Consider the following 13,226-nt stretch of genomic DNA (forward strand, 5'->3'; position numbering starts at 1 on the left):
CTATTTTGAAGTTTTGACACTAAAATTTCTTTTGGTTTCACATTTAACATTTAATTTCAATAAAAAAATAGGAATTTGGTATTTTGTAACATAAGATAAAAGTACACAATTTTGCCACTTGGGATCACTTGTAGTAATCTATATTTGGTTAGAATTTCATATTTTAGGTGATAAATATGTGAATTTTTGGAAATTTGATGGAACTGCACTTTCATAAATGTTTTATGGTGAATTTTGTAAATTTTTATGTTTTAACAGTTAAGCCGGAAGGCACAATAATTTCACCACATTTCAAGTTTGTTAAGGAAAACAATAGGTTATGTTAACATTACTTTATTTTATTTTCTTACACAGCACAGTTTTTGTAAACATGAAGCACCAGAAATTTCAATGCAGTAGCATATTTAGTTTATTAAAGTTGAAACACAACACTCAATTTCACAGCTTATTGATAAATAAATTTATTTAGGAAGGTCAAGCCGATCAGGAGCACATCCTAGGTCCAAGGAGCTGTGGAAGCGGTGTCGGCATTTGGTTTTGCAGAACTCTCCGCATAGCCGCAGGGGAAACAGTTTAGTATGGAAGTCTGGTCTGGCAGTAGTGTCCGGCAAGCTTCTTGTGGTGTTTCATGATCATTTAACTTCTTAAAGGAAGATATTCTTCTTCGGCGTGTTAGCGCTTATAGTTCCAGAACAATGGACATGATTTCATTTTCAAATTTAGAAATTCCTGTGATCCGGCAGTCCAGTTGTAGAAATGGCTGGATGCCTTTTGTTTTGTAGTGGTAATATCCAAATTCAGCACGGTTTTGATGTAATCTGTAACAAGTTCACTTCAAATTTGGGTTTGCAATACATTTTTTGGTTAGTTTATTTTATTTGACTTTGAAATGAAATTTAGCGTTTATTTTGGAATGAGAGGGATAATCGTATGAAATAAGATGACCCCTGATCTCATGATTTAGTGTTTTACCTGTATTTTTGGTAGTTTTCGGTTAACTCTGTGTAGTTTTGAGTCGCTGATTTAGCGTATTTAATATTTACCGTAATTCGAGTTTTTAACGGTACTTCACACAACGTAAGAATTGTGTTTCATATTAAATGATAATTTTCCAAGTCATAATGGTTTTTGCAACCAAAGTTTTGTTCTTTGTAGATTAGTTTAAAGTGCAAAGTAAGGTTAAGTCATGGAATTGTTTTTTTTGACACAGAGTAAGGGTGCGTTCGGAAACGCGTAAACTTTAGTAGTGTTTTCTTTAATTCGTAACGAGTTCAGCGTTTATAAAAACGATCGTTTTTGGAAAATCATTTTGTAATTTGTTTGAATATTGATATTTATTTAGTTAAATACAATATAGTATTTTTGGTTTATAACGTTACGAGATTTGGTTTTTTAGTACTCAAATTTAATAAGATATATTAATTTGAAGTAGCTTTTTTTATTTAGACCTTATTTCGCCAAGAATACAGTTTGTAATCTCGGTTTGAGAATTGGCGGGAATTTCGAATAAGGCTGGCATGTTTTGGATTTTAAAACAAGTTTTGGTAGGTTTTCAAGAAGGTGGTATTTTCCAAGGCCTCGCCTACACAAGAACGTTTTGCTTCACAGTTGTCTCGTACTTATGGAGTGTTGGGTATTAAGGTAAAATATCCAATCACGACTTTATGCACGGTACGTGGTGAACAGCACTGACTGTATTCACTACTAATTTTGTTGCGGAGATGGAAGAACAGGATTTGTAATGCGTGAAGTATGGTAGGGGCGAAAGATGAGATATGAACGGTATGGTGAAGTGCGTGATGTATAGATGGGGCGAAACAACTTGCTCACTTTTTAAGGTCAGAGCGAATCCTTAACATAGCCAAGGGTTTGTATTTCGGTAGTAGGTTTCGAGTGCTTACCACACTCGAGCACGGTTTTGTGCAATTTTGCGTATTTGTGGCTACGCATTTGGTCGGTATGGGGTTCATACCCAGCAGTTACCATTTTTGAGGGGCTGTTTTAAATTGGGTTCTTGCTTTTTTGGACATATCGACCGCGGTACCCCTTTTGGTTTGGTACCTTTTGTTTATCGTGTTGACGATCCAGTGAGCCATTTTTGAAGGCATTGGAACGGCACTCGGTGTCTCCGCCACCTCTTTTCATGCCTGCTACCGCAATGCAACTCAGTCAAATGGTTGTAGTTTTTTCAGTTTAGTATGGTTTTAGAGTTTAGGGGAGTTATCCTTGGACGCACGACCCCTCGTCTTGTACCAGTCGTCGTGCCGCCAAGGACGACAAACCACTCACCTGCTATATACCTCGTTTTGTTTAGGTATATATATTTTTTGGTTTGGTTTTTGATTCCGGAGAGTTGGGGGGACAGGTGTACCTCACCAACTCAAAGAGCCGTTTTGGGATTTTTTTAGGTTTGTTTGATGATTGTTGTCTACCTGAAGGGCTGGGACAGGCCTTAGTGTCCTCAACCGGTAGGGTTACGACAAAGGTTTTCGTTGGAGGCTTATAGTTGGTGGACTATAGGTCTGATTTTCGCCCGGTCTAGCTGAGTTTTTTTTTTGAGGAATGCTAAACATCGGTCCTGGCGGTTGGTTTTGACTTTCTCAGAACAACAAGCTTTTGTCGCGTTGTACTGAGAAGGCCAACGGTTTGTTTACGGGTTGGAAGGATAGACGGAGGTTTTTTAGGGTTCCGTATTTCTATGTGCAGCGCAGTTGGCCGCATAGTTTTTTTTCACCTTCCGTGGTACTGACGTGGGTTCGAGATTATTATTTAGATTTTTTTGTTCGGTCAGAACAGCAGTTATTTTAAATTGTTTAATGTTAGTATGATTTTACTTTAAGATTTTTTGGGGGTTCGTTTGAGCATTTTTGGTATGTTTTAAATCTCGAAGTTGCGTCAGACTTTTTGTTTACATTCTAGGTTTTCTAGGTCAGTTTGAGTAGGTTAGTTTTCTTGCCTTCACTTTGTTTTAAATTTTGTTTTAGGATGAAAGTCGCTGAGGACAGCGAGCGGTTCACCTACGTTGAACCTTAAAATCGGGGAGGGGGGTATTGTAACGTAGACATTTTCTTAGATTTTAAATTAATATTTTTGGGTTGAATTCCTTTTCTTATTTCAACGATTTTAACAATATCCCAAACTAACTCGATTGATTGCACTTCTTTGCATAATCTGTTGCATTCAGATGCACCTTTTGATGCTTATCTGTTGTCGGGGTTGTCATATGAGTAAAAATAATTAAAACTTGAGATATTTATGTTGTCACTCCAGGAAAACTTTGTATGATTTAGGTATGATTTTTATAGATAGAAAATAAGTTTGATGTAAAACAAAACATATAAATTACAGACTTACAAAGTGGCTCTGAAATGAAACCTTATTAGATTTAATGATAAAAATATATTTCTTAGGCTCATGAGTGAATTTGTCTAAATAATCAGTTCAGAATTTTCGAAGAATTTGTGTCTTCAGGGGATTGGCACCCTACTTTTGTTTTTTTGCCTTTTGTTCTCAACATATGAGAAGGTCATTCTGAGGTGACATGCACTTTTGATGTGTGGACCCCTCCGGGGACGCACGCTCGCATGAGCCCTATTTTGTGATAAGACCACACATTCCACATGGTGGTCAAAATGGTGGAAGCAGTTCGAGTCCTTCGGTGTGTTCCACTGAGTAAGTATAAATGGAATTTAGCTGTGATCAATTCCACAATGGCGCGAAACATTGTGGGTTTGTTCTTAACCAAGTTTTGGTTCTTTACAGAGTTGACTCCTGCTCGAGGGAAGGGAGCGCTCCGCCAGAAGTCCTAACAGCTTCCAGTGCGGTGAGCTAAATTTCGAATTGTTTCATTTTTTCTCTAGCGGCCATAAAGGGCATCGGCTAATATTTCCTTTTCTCGCTTTGCAGGAGCCGGGATGTTTCTAGAAGCTTTTGATGTTTCTAGAAGTTTCAAGATGTTTCGAATTTGAAGTTTTAAAATGATGCTGTGGGATCTGACCCACGTCATCTGCACTGGCCGGCTCCAACCAGGTTAGCAGTCAGCTTCCCGGGGATAGGCGAGGTCACTCCCCGCTGCTCCAGGTCCGGTAGCAGTTTTTGAGGTCGGTCCGATGCATCTTTAATTTTTAAATTGCGTCTGCGCTCGGCTACAAATTTAAAATGTGATTTAGAGCAATAGTTATTTTAATTTAAAGTTTTGAAAGTTCTGGTGCATAAAACTTAGGTATTTCGAAATTTAGTTTTTAGTAATTAATTAATTGGTGTAAACCTTATAACATGAACCTGTGTAGCGACCCAGCTATACCACTGAGCTTTTGTAATATCTAATGTTTAGGAATAAAGTTTGTTAGATATAAATCTGTTTAATTGTTTCTCCTCTTAGCTTTCCTACAGCAAGGTTTCCATTTAGTTTATTTTATTTTATTTTGATTTAATTTTATTTTGTTAACATGGCTGTTTCCATTTTAGACAAGCCGGAGCTTTTCAATCATTTATTTTACCCCCTTTCAAAACACCCGTGTTACAATATACATTATAAATCTGAGATATTATGAACGTTATACATAATGATCATTATATACAATGATATTATACTTAAATAACGGTATACTTAACAAAAGTATATATTTTGACGTTATATCTAACGTTCGTTATACACCTTGAACGGTATACAAAACAAACTTATACAATATGAGCGTATATAATATGAATATTATAGTATAAGTTCTTATGTCTTATATTACTTACCCATAACATCTGACGCAGATATACATGCAGACGGGTGTCATAGAACTCGGTCAGCGTGGCTTAAGTGGCGAAGCCTGTCCGGGGTCCTATGTGACAGCTATATGCCCATGAAAACAAAAGGAAAAGTTTATAAAACTGCAGCGAGACCAGCCTTTTTGTATGGGTCGGAATGCTGGGCTGTAAATAAATCTCATGAGCAACTCCTGCATGTCAATGAGATGAAGATGCTTCGCTGGGCAGGCGGTGTCACGAGAATAGACCGGATAAGGAACGAATACGTCCGCGGAAGTTTCAAAGTAGCCCCAATTAGAGAAAAACTCCTGGAAACCCGACTGCGATGGTACGGCCACATACAAAGAAGAGGAAAAGACCATGTCGTCAATATAGCACTGAACCTTCCGGAACAACCGAGAGGAAGAGGAAGACCAAAATCCACATGGTGGTCCAATATTAGAGCCGATCTAAAGAACCTGAACATAGCAGAAGAGATAACCCAGAATCGACTAACCTGGCGCAAAATGACAAGGAGACCCGACCCCACGTAGGTGGGATAAGGGAAGGAGAAAGAAGAGTAAATCTTAAAGTTGCCAGCATCTATCAAAAAAGATCTAAGAATCGAAATGCCATTGTGAATATATTGTAATTATTTGTAAATATGCTTTATTAGATTTATAACACCCAACCAACCCAATAGTGCCGCAAAACTGCGAGGGAGAGTTAAACATGTGTTGTGTGTAGGTGCGTCCAGGGCGGCACCACCGCCATCCCCGGAGCCTTCGGCTGCGGCAAGACGGTCATCTCGCAGGCGCTGTCCAAGTACTCCAACTCCGACGTCATCGTCTACGTCGGCTGCGGAGAACGTGGTACGTATTCAGAGATATCATACAGACAAATGTTACAAAAAAAATATTGTTTCATTTTTCATTTTTTTTAAATAATGGTAATGGACTGTTAGCCGGAGAGCTAGCCACGGAAATAGGTATGCAATTTATAGAGCAACGAAATCCCTCTAGTTAGTGTGTCATACTATCATTATTAATTAATCCGGGCGCCTGGCAGCTGTTCAGCGGTGGGTGCAGGAGTGGATGGGCAACAAAGGGGTTGTAAAATCAATTAAAGGTGTGCAATTTATAGTGATCTGAGTTTGGTGTGATATAATAGCTAATTATGTATTTAATTCAAATATAGCAATGCCAGGAGTTTTATTTGGGGGAAAAGTAGTGCCAGGTGACGAAAGTACACAATCACTTGAGGGCCTGCTGAAGACCGTGGTTGGATTAGCTTCAGCAAATTGCACCTGACTCACAATTGCTTTACGCATAGTGTCGTATATGTCTTCTACTTTTTCCTAACACTTACCTAGGCGTAATTGAACAGAGTAGTACTATTATTTATTTTATTGTTAGATGATAATTTAGATTCATAAAACTCAAATTCTTACCAATAAACACACACCGTTGTTCCCAGGTAACGAGATGTCTGAGGTATTGCGTGACTTCCCCGAGCTGACCGTTGAAATCGATGGTGTGACCGAGTCCATTATGAAGCGTACCGCGCTCGTGGCCAACACCTCCAACATGCCTGTGGCTGCCCGTGAGGCATCCATCTATACTGGTGAGTGTCGACGGTGTGACCGAGTCCATTATGAAGCGTACCGCGCTCGTGGCCAACACCTCCAACATGCCTGTGGCTGCCCGTGAGGCATCCATCTATACTGGTGAGTGTCGACGGTGTGACCGAGTCCAATATGAAGCGTACCGCGCTCGTGGCCAACACCTCCAACATGCCTGTGGCTGCCCGTGAGGCATCCATCTATACTGGTGAGTGTCGACGGTGTGACCGAGTCCATTATGAAGCGTACCGCGCTCGTGGCCAACACCTCCAACATGCCTGTGGCTGCCCGTGAGGCATCCATCTATACTGGTGAGTGTCGACGGTGTGACCGAGTCCATTATGAAGCGTATTGCGCTCGTCGCCAAGATCTCCAAACATGTTAAGTTAATGTTTAAATGTCGGTGATTCTAATAAACAAATAAGTCTAAGAAGGTAGTGCTCACTCGTACAATGCTTTTCCGAACTGAAGTTTCCGGAGCGTCCTAAGCTTTACGTCGCCGTCATCGGGAATTTTCCCAAAATGGATAATTTTCCACGCGTCAATGTATAATTGTATAGAATCATAAAGTGTATTTGATCAACTGTTTTTGTCTAGGTATCACCCTGTCCGAGTACTTCCGCGACATGGGCTACAACGTGTCCATGATGGCGGACTCCACCTCCCGTTGGGCGGAGGCGCTGCGCGAGATCTCGGGGCGACTGGCGGAGATGCCGGCGGACTCCGGCTACCCCGCCTACCTGGGCGCGCGTCTCGCCTCCTTCTACGAGCGTGCCGGCCGCGTCAAGTGCCTCGGCAACCCCGACCGCGAGGGTGAGTACCCGGCTGGCGGAGATGCCGGCGGACTCCGGCTACCCCGCCTACCTGGGCGCGCGCCTCGCCTCCTTCTACGAGCGTGCCGGCCGCGTCAAGTGCCTCGGCAACCCCGACCGCGAGGGTGAGTACCCGGCTGGCGGAGATGCCGGCGGACTCCGGCTACCCCGCCTACCTGGGCGCGCGTCTCGCCTCCTTCTACGAGCGTGCCGGCCGCGTCAAGTGCCTCGGCAACCCCGACCGCGAGGGTGAGTACCCGGCTGGCGGAGATGCCGGCGGACTCCGGCTACCCCGCCTACCTGGGCGCGCGCCTCGCCTCCTTCTACGAGCGTGCCGGCCGCGTCAAGTGCCTCGGCAACCCCGACCGCGAGGGTGAGTACCCGGCTGGCGGAGATGCCGGCGGACTCCGGCTACCCCGCCTACCTGGGCGCGCGCCTCGCCTCCTTCTACGAGCGTGCCGGCCGCGTCAAGTGCCTCGGCAACCCCGACCGCGAGGGTGAGTACCCGGCTGGCGGAGATGCCGGCGGACTCCGGCTACCCCGCCTACCTGGGCGCGCGCCTCGCCTCCTTCTACGAGCGTGCCGGCCGCGTCAAGTGCCTCGGCAACCCCGACCGCGAGGGTGAGTACCCGGCTGGCGGAGATGCCGGCGGACTCCGGCTACCCCGCCTACCTGGGCGCGCGCCTCGCCTCCTTCTACGAGCGTGCCGGCCGCGTCAAGTGCCTCGGCAACCCCGACCGCGAGGGTGAGTACCCGGCTGGCGGAGATGCCGGCGGACTCCGGCTACCCCGCCTACCTGGGCGCGCGCCTCGCCTCCTTCTACGAGCGTGCCGGCCGCGTCAAGTGCCTCGGCAACCCCGACCGCGAGGGTGAGTACCCGGCTGGCGGAGATGCCGGCGGACTCCGGCTACCCCGCCTACCTGGGCGCGCGCCTCGCCTCCTTCTACGAGCGTGCCGGCCGCGTCAAGTGCCTCGGCAACCCCGACCGCGAGGGTGAGTACCCGGCTGGCGGAGATGCCGGCGGACTCCGGCTACCCCGCCTACCTGGGCGCGCGCCTCGCCTCCTTCTACGAGCGTGCCGGCCGCGTCAAGTGCCTCGGCAACCCCGACCGCGAGGGTGAGTACCCGGCTGGCGGAGATGCCGGCGGACTCCGGCTACCCCGCCTACCTGGGCGCGCGCCTCGCCTCCTTCTACGAGCGTGCCGGCCGCGTCAAGTGCCTCGGCAACCCCGACCGCGAGGGTGAGTACCCCCCGTCGTACGGCTGACCCGGAAACGCTTCGCCCCGTTTTACGCCTGGTTTATGATGCCGGACTCTGTATCCGCCGGGGCGGGCTCCGTGTGAGATGTTCGGTGGTCCGGCTCGCCGGTCTGGCCTAGAGGTGTGCGCCGATGGCAAAATCATCGGCGGCGGCGTCCGATGATTTTTTGACCGGCGGCGGCGGCGTGATCGGCGTGAAATCGGCGTGGCATAATTTTTGATACTGCATGAGAACGTGGCTGTAGAAACTCTACTTCTGAGTATTTACTAGGCTATCCAAAGCATATTATGTGTGTTTTCTAAATTATTGCCGAAAATCATATCCCGGCATGTCACTTGGCAACCATTTATTACCAATACCTACCTAATGGTTACCAACGGTATGTTTAAATATTAAATTAAAAAGGATACCTACTTTAAAACGCTACATTTTAGGCAGTATTTTTACTTACTTTTAAGCGAAATACAAATAAAACACAAAAAATCTTTAAGTTGCCTTAAATCTATATTGACTTTTCCCAGCCGCTGTCGCCTCACTTAGGATTTGTTACGATATAATGATGAATACTTTACATTTGTCTGAACTGAAGTTTAACAGAAAACTATGTAAGACTAAAGATATCGTCGTTTTCGAAAGTAAACTTATCTGGCCGGATGATTCGCTCAACAGAATGTCTTTGGAGTGTCCCGTTTTATAGAATATTAAGGTCTACTTTGTTTTCTTTACTCCTAGCTTAGTGAAGATATTTGGTGATTTAAGTTCCTATAAGTAGGTATCATTGTTTAGGTATAGCTTATTACGAAGCTTTAACCTGACTTTTATAATTTTGATTGAAATATTTATTACTAAGTAAAAGAAGCTGATAATCACCATAAAATGACTAAGAATTGATCGTGTGTATTTTTAAATGAAATTGTATATTATGTGATAAATAAATCAAATCATATCTATCATATGATGACATTGATGTCTTGTTGATGACCCTCATGCGTGTCACCAGAATCATACGAGAAATCATAAAATACGCAATTACAGCTTGCTGGAGATTCTAAAAAGAAAATAGCATGTTTATGTCCTAGGATATGAACCTGCTATTTTCTTGACTTTAGTTCACTGATTAAACTGACAATAAAGAGACTATTGATGTAAAACAAAATGCGTTCTACAAAAAAGCTGTGCGATAAAATATCAAATAATAACCTGAGATCCTGAAACAAGATCTTGTTTAAATTAACGCTAAATCGTTGTCACAGCTAACACCGCAACAACAAAAATTATGCTAATATGCTTCACTGGCAAATAATAAGCGAAAAAGCATAAGGATCTTTAAATCATACCTCTGACACTATCTACTCACTACGCAACATGGAATAAGACACGATAGGTATCAAAATTTCCCACGCCGATTATACGCCGGTCATATTTATCGGCGGCGGCGGCGTGGAAAAATCGTCGGCGGCGGCGGCGCGGCGGCGCGGCGCACATGTCTAGTCTGGCCGTCTATGAACGCGACGGTCGCGTCCGGTGCCCGGGCGACCCCGGTAGGGAGGGTGACTCGTCGCGTCACCTGTTATATTCCACCCCGCGCTTTAGGCGATGCGTTAGCGCGTCGTCCCGTTCTCCGACTAGTTTTTGACGGCCGCTCCGCCGTGTTGGTGATACCTCGTGGCGTGACGCGTATGATGATTGATTATCGATCACGCTTCGATTAAGGCTTCCCGCTTGTGTATTTTTACACCGCCGAATGATTATCTGACGTGTAAAAATGTCAGATCAGAAAGTATATCAAATTTAAGGAAGTACGTTAGCGGTTTCTTCGGCAGATCGATGAACTTTTCCTCTCTCCCAGGTTCGGTGTCCATCGTGGGCGCCGTATCGCCGCCCGGCGGAGACTTCTCGGACCCCGTGACCGCCGCCACCCTCGGCATCGTCCAGGTGTTCTGGGGTCTCGACAAAAAGCTCGCCCAGAGAAAGCACTTCCCCTCCATCAACTGGCTCATCTCTTACAGGTACTATATTAGTTCGCCAATTTATGAAATATGCTCTAAGACATCGCTTCGCTCGTCTGGTTATTAGAACGACCGTTGCCAATTAAATATACAACGCATAGAGACAAGCCTATATGATTGCGCTCAGTCTATCTCAATGAAATATACATTTTAGATAATGTATTCTTAGTAATATAACTCTTTCCTAGATGTTATCTAGTTTATTAACATCATGCTAATTTTATAAAAAATTGATATACATACCAATTCGTGTTTTGTTTGCAGCAAGTACATGCGCGCTCTCGATGACTTCTATGACAAGAACTACCCCGACTTCGTGCCCCTCAGGACCAAGGTAACCACTATACCCTATAAAAAAAGTTGTGGGGATATATCATTGGCATGATAAATGGTAAAAAAGTAACGAGACTAGTCTTATATAGGCTGTTTTTAAACTTTTCAAATATTATTCAGCCTTTTCACTTTCAGTTGCCAAAAATTTTTGCATTTGTCGCGATTTCATTCAAAATACGACTTGTGCGGTATGACGAACATATTCACCTCCCAGACTGTGACTAAGGGTTTGGAAAAACATTTACCCCCTTATTCATAAACATTTACTAAAGTTGAGAAGCCGATAACAATCGTTTGTCCCTTTCCATCATACCAATACGTCGGAAATACAAACGATTATTATCGGCTTGACACGTTTAATAAACATTCATGAATAAGGGGGTTAGTGGCGATTATCTACTGACAATTCATTCCGGAGGTCGCAGGTTCAAACCCCGGCTCGCACTAATGAGTTTTTCGAAACTTATGTACGAAATATCATTTGATATTTATTTACTAGTCGCTTTTCGGTGATGGAAAACATCGTGAGGAAACCGGACTAATCCCAATAAGGCCTAGTTTACCCTCTGGTTTGGAAGGTCAGATGGCCTGACAAAACTAGTACCTACGCCAATTCTTGGGATAAGTTGCCAAGCGGACCCCAGGCTCCCATGAGCCGTGGCAAAATGCCGGGATAACGCGATAGCAGAAGTTCTAAGGTCCTGTTTTCTAAGGGGACCTTGCATTTTGGAGACAAAGCAAACCGCTTGGAACAGGTGTTTCTGGGGGTGATCTGAGCCGATTAAGCCCGGTTGCCAAGAGGTTCCACCCAGCAGGTGGGCAGGGGAGGGGGGGCAAATGTGGCTCCGGCGCGCCTCACTCTAAGCTATATATCTGCATACATCTAGCAACTATATCAAGTTTGGTGTCTTTTTCGTGTAATTCGAGGATGAAGAATTCATTTCTGTGACTAAATTTTCAGTCTTCCATACAAAAAAATCGAGAAATTAAAAATTCCAAAAAAATCTTTTCACTTCTTTTTTCGAAAATCTTCTACAAAATTAAAACTATGAGGATTTGCTCTAGAAAAAAAATACCTGTGAATAGCCCAGTTATCCTACTATATAGAATAGTAAACTTGTTAAACATTTTTTTTTCATAACTCTGATAAAAAAAATGTTTTGTGTCGCGCGGTGTACCTGCATTGTAAGAGCGGTATGCAGCGTTTAGGATTTTTAAGTATGTTTCGATGGTTTCTGATAAGTTGTTATTCTTCTGGTTGTAGAAAATTACTTCTGGACGTGATATATATACAAATATAAATTAAACGTATAAATATAGATGTTGGGAAAACTTTCGCCAATAGAGTTATTATAAATGTGATAAAATTAACAAAGCAGATGTTTGATTAAAATGCGGGTTAAAATACGAGTAAGATATATATTGTTCGCAATTGCCACTACATGCCCATGGGTCCGTGCATTTTAGTTTTTTCTTAACGCAGTTGCACCTCCCTGTCCATTTTGTTTTGCAGCGGCAACGAATAAGCTCTAAACAAGCAGCAGCCGCCGCAGGTAGGCTTGTACATATGGGCTCCCAATAACCATTTTGTTTGGACCAGCTCCAGTCAGCAGGACATGGAAGCTGTTGCTGAGGGGCTATAATCTGTCCCCAAACATAGCCTCCTTGGTAAACTGCACGGAGAAATATGTTTACGTGGGTAGGGCATCTTCCATTGGATGCAGATTCTCTAACTGAAGATTTTTTTTTGTAAAAAGTACTTTTCGGCACTCTTTTGCACTCGTACTTGTACCTGATGTACTCGTAAAATCAGTAACAAAATACTATGCATTTTGTTAAAATAACGTCTAGGGGCCAATTCACACCTCGTAATTCAAATCTGTCCATACTTACTATTGTAAGACTCTTACTTGCCATACAAGACATCCACACAATTTTTATCAATATTGGCAATGCCTGCTCAATATTGCCTTGTTTGCCGTATTTAAACCCCTCCGTTACGGCAGGATATGCGCTCCAAGCTTGAAATACGCTTTTTTCCCTGTCCATACAAAAAAGAAACAGTGTCGCAACCTGAAAAGGTGTGGAAGAATGACAAGACTTCTGACCTTTCTGGTCCTGTAAAATAAATTATATATCTATGCGTTACAAATAAAATCATATATTTAAAGAAAGTTTGCAGCACTTGACCAATTGCCCTGGTGAGCTGTCTCGTATACTGCGGTGAGCGACTCATTTAACGACACGTCGCCATTCCTCCCGTAGAGCTGCTTTTCGTAAGCATTCGCTTACTGTGACCGACACACTGATTTGGTTTGGTCAGTACATCTCATTAGAGATCTTCCCCTAGCCCTGTCACCTCCTACTCTTTCTTGCACAACTAGACGTTCTGTAGAGGTTCCGTCTCGACGAGACACGTGTCGAAAGAAGTTGAGTACCGAGTTTTGCCCGTA

At 43.8% G+C, this 13,226-nt stretch overlaps 1 protein-coding gene across 1 annotated transcript in view; it reads left to right on the plus strand.

Moving 5' to 3' along the window:
* Positions 1-13,226, plus strand: part of LOC134671159 (V-type proton ATPase catalytic subunit A) — a 30,297-nt gene that overhangs the window by 13,521 nt on the left and 3,550 nt on the right. Inside the window, exons 7-11 of the mRNA XM_063528928.1 lie at positions 5,485-5,609; positions 6,214-6,360; positions 6,956-7,171; positions 10,281-10,440; positions 10,705-10,774. Of these exons, the coding sequence (XP_063384998.1) occupies positions 5,485-5,609; positions 6,214-6,360; positions 6,956-7,171; positions 10,281-10,440; positions 10,705-10,774 (718 nt within the window). The remainder of the gene's footprint in view (positions 1-5,484; positions 5,610-6,213; positions 6,361-6,955; positions 7,172-10,280; positions 10,441-10,704; positions 10,775-13,226) is intronic.

The sequence above is a fragment of the Cydia fagiglandana genome, chromosome 15 (genome assembly GCF_963556715.1).
Source record: "Cydia fagiglandana chromosome 15, ilCydFagi1.1, whole genome shotgun sequence".
Lineage (NCBI taxonomy): Eukaryota > Metazoa > Arthropoda > Insecta > Lepidoptera > Tortricidae > Cydia > Cydia fagiglandana.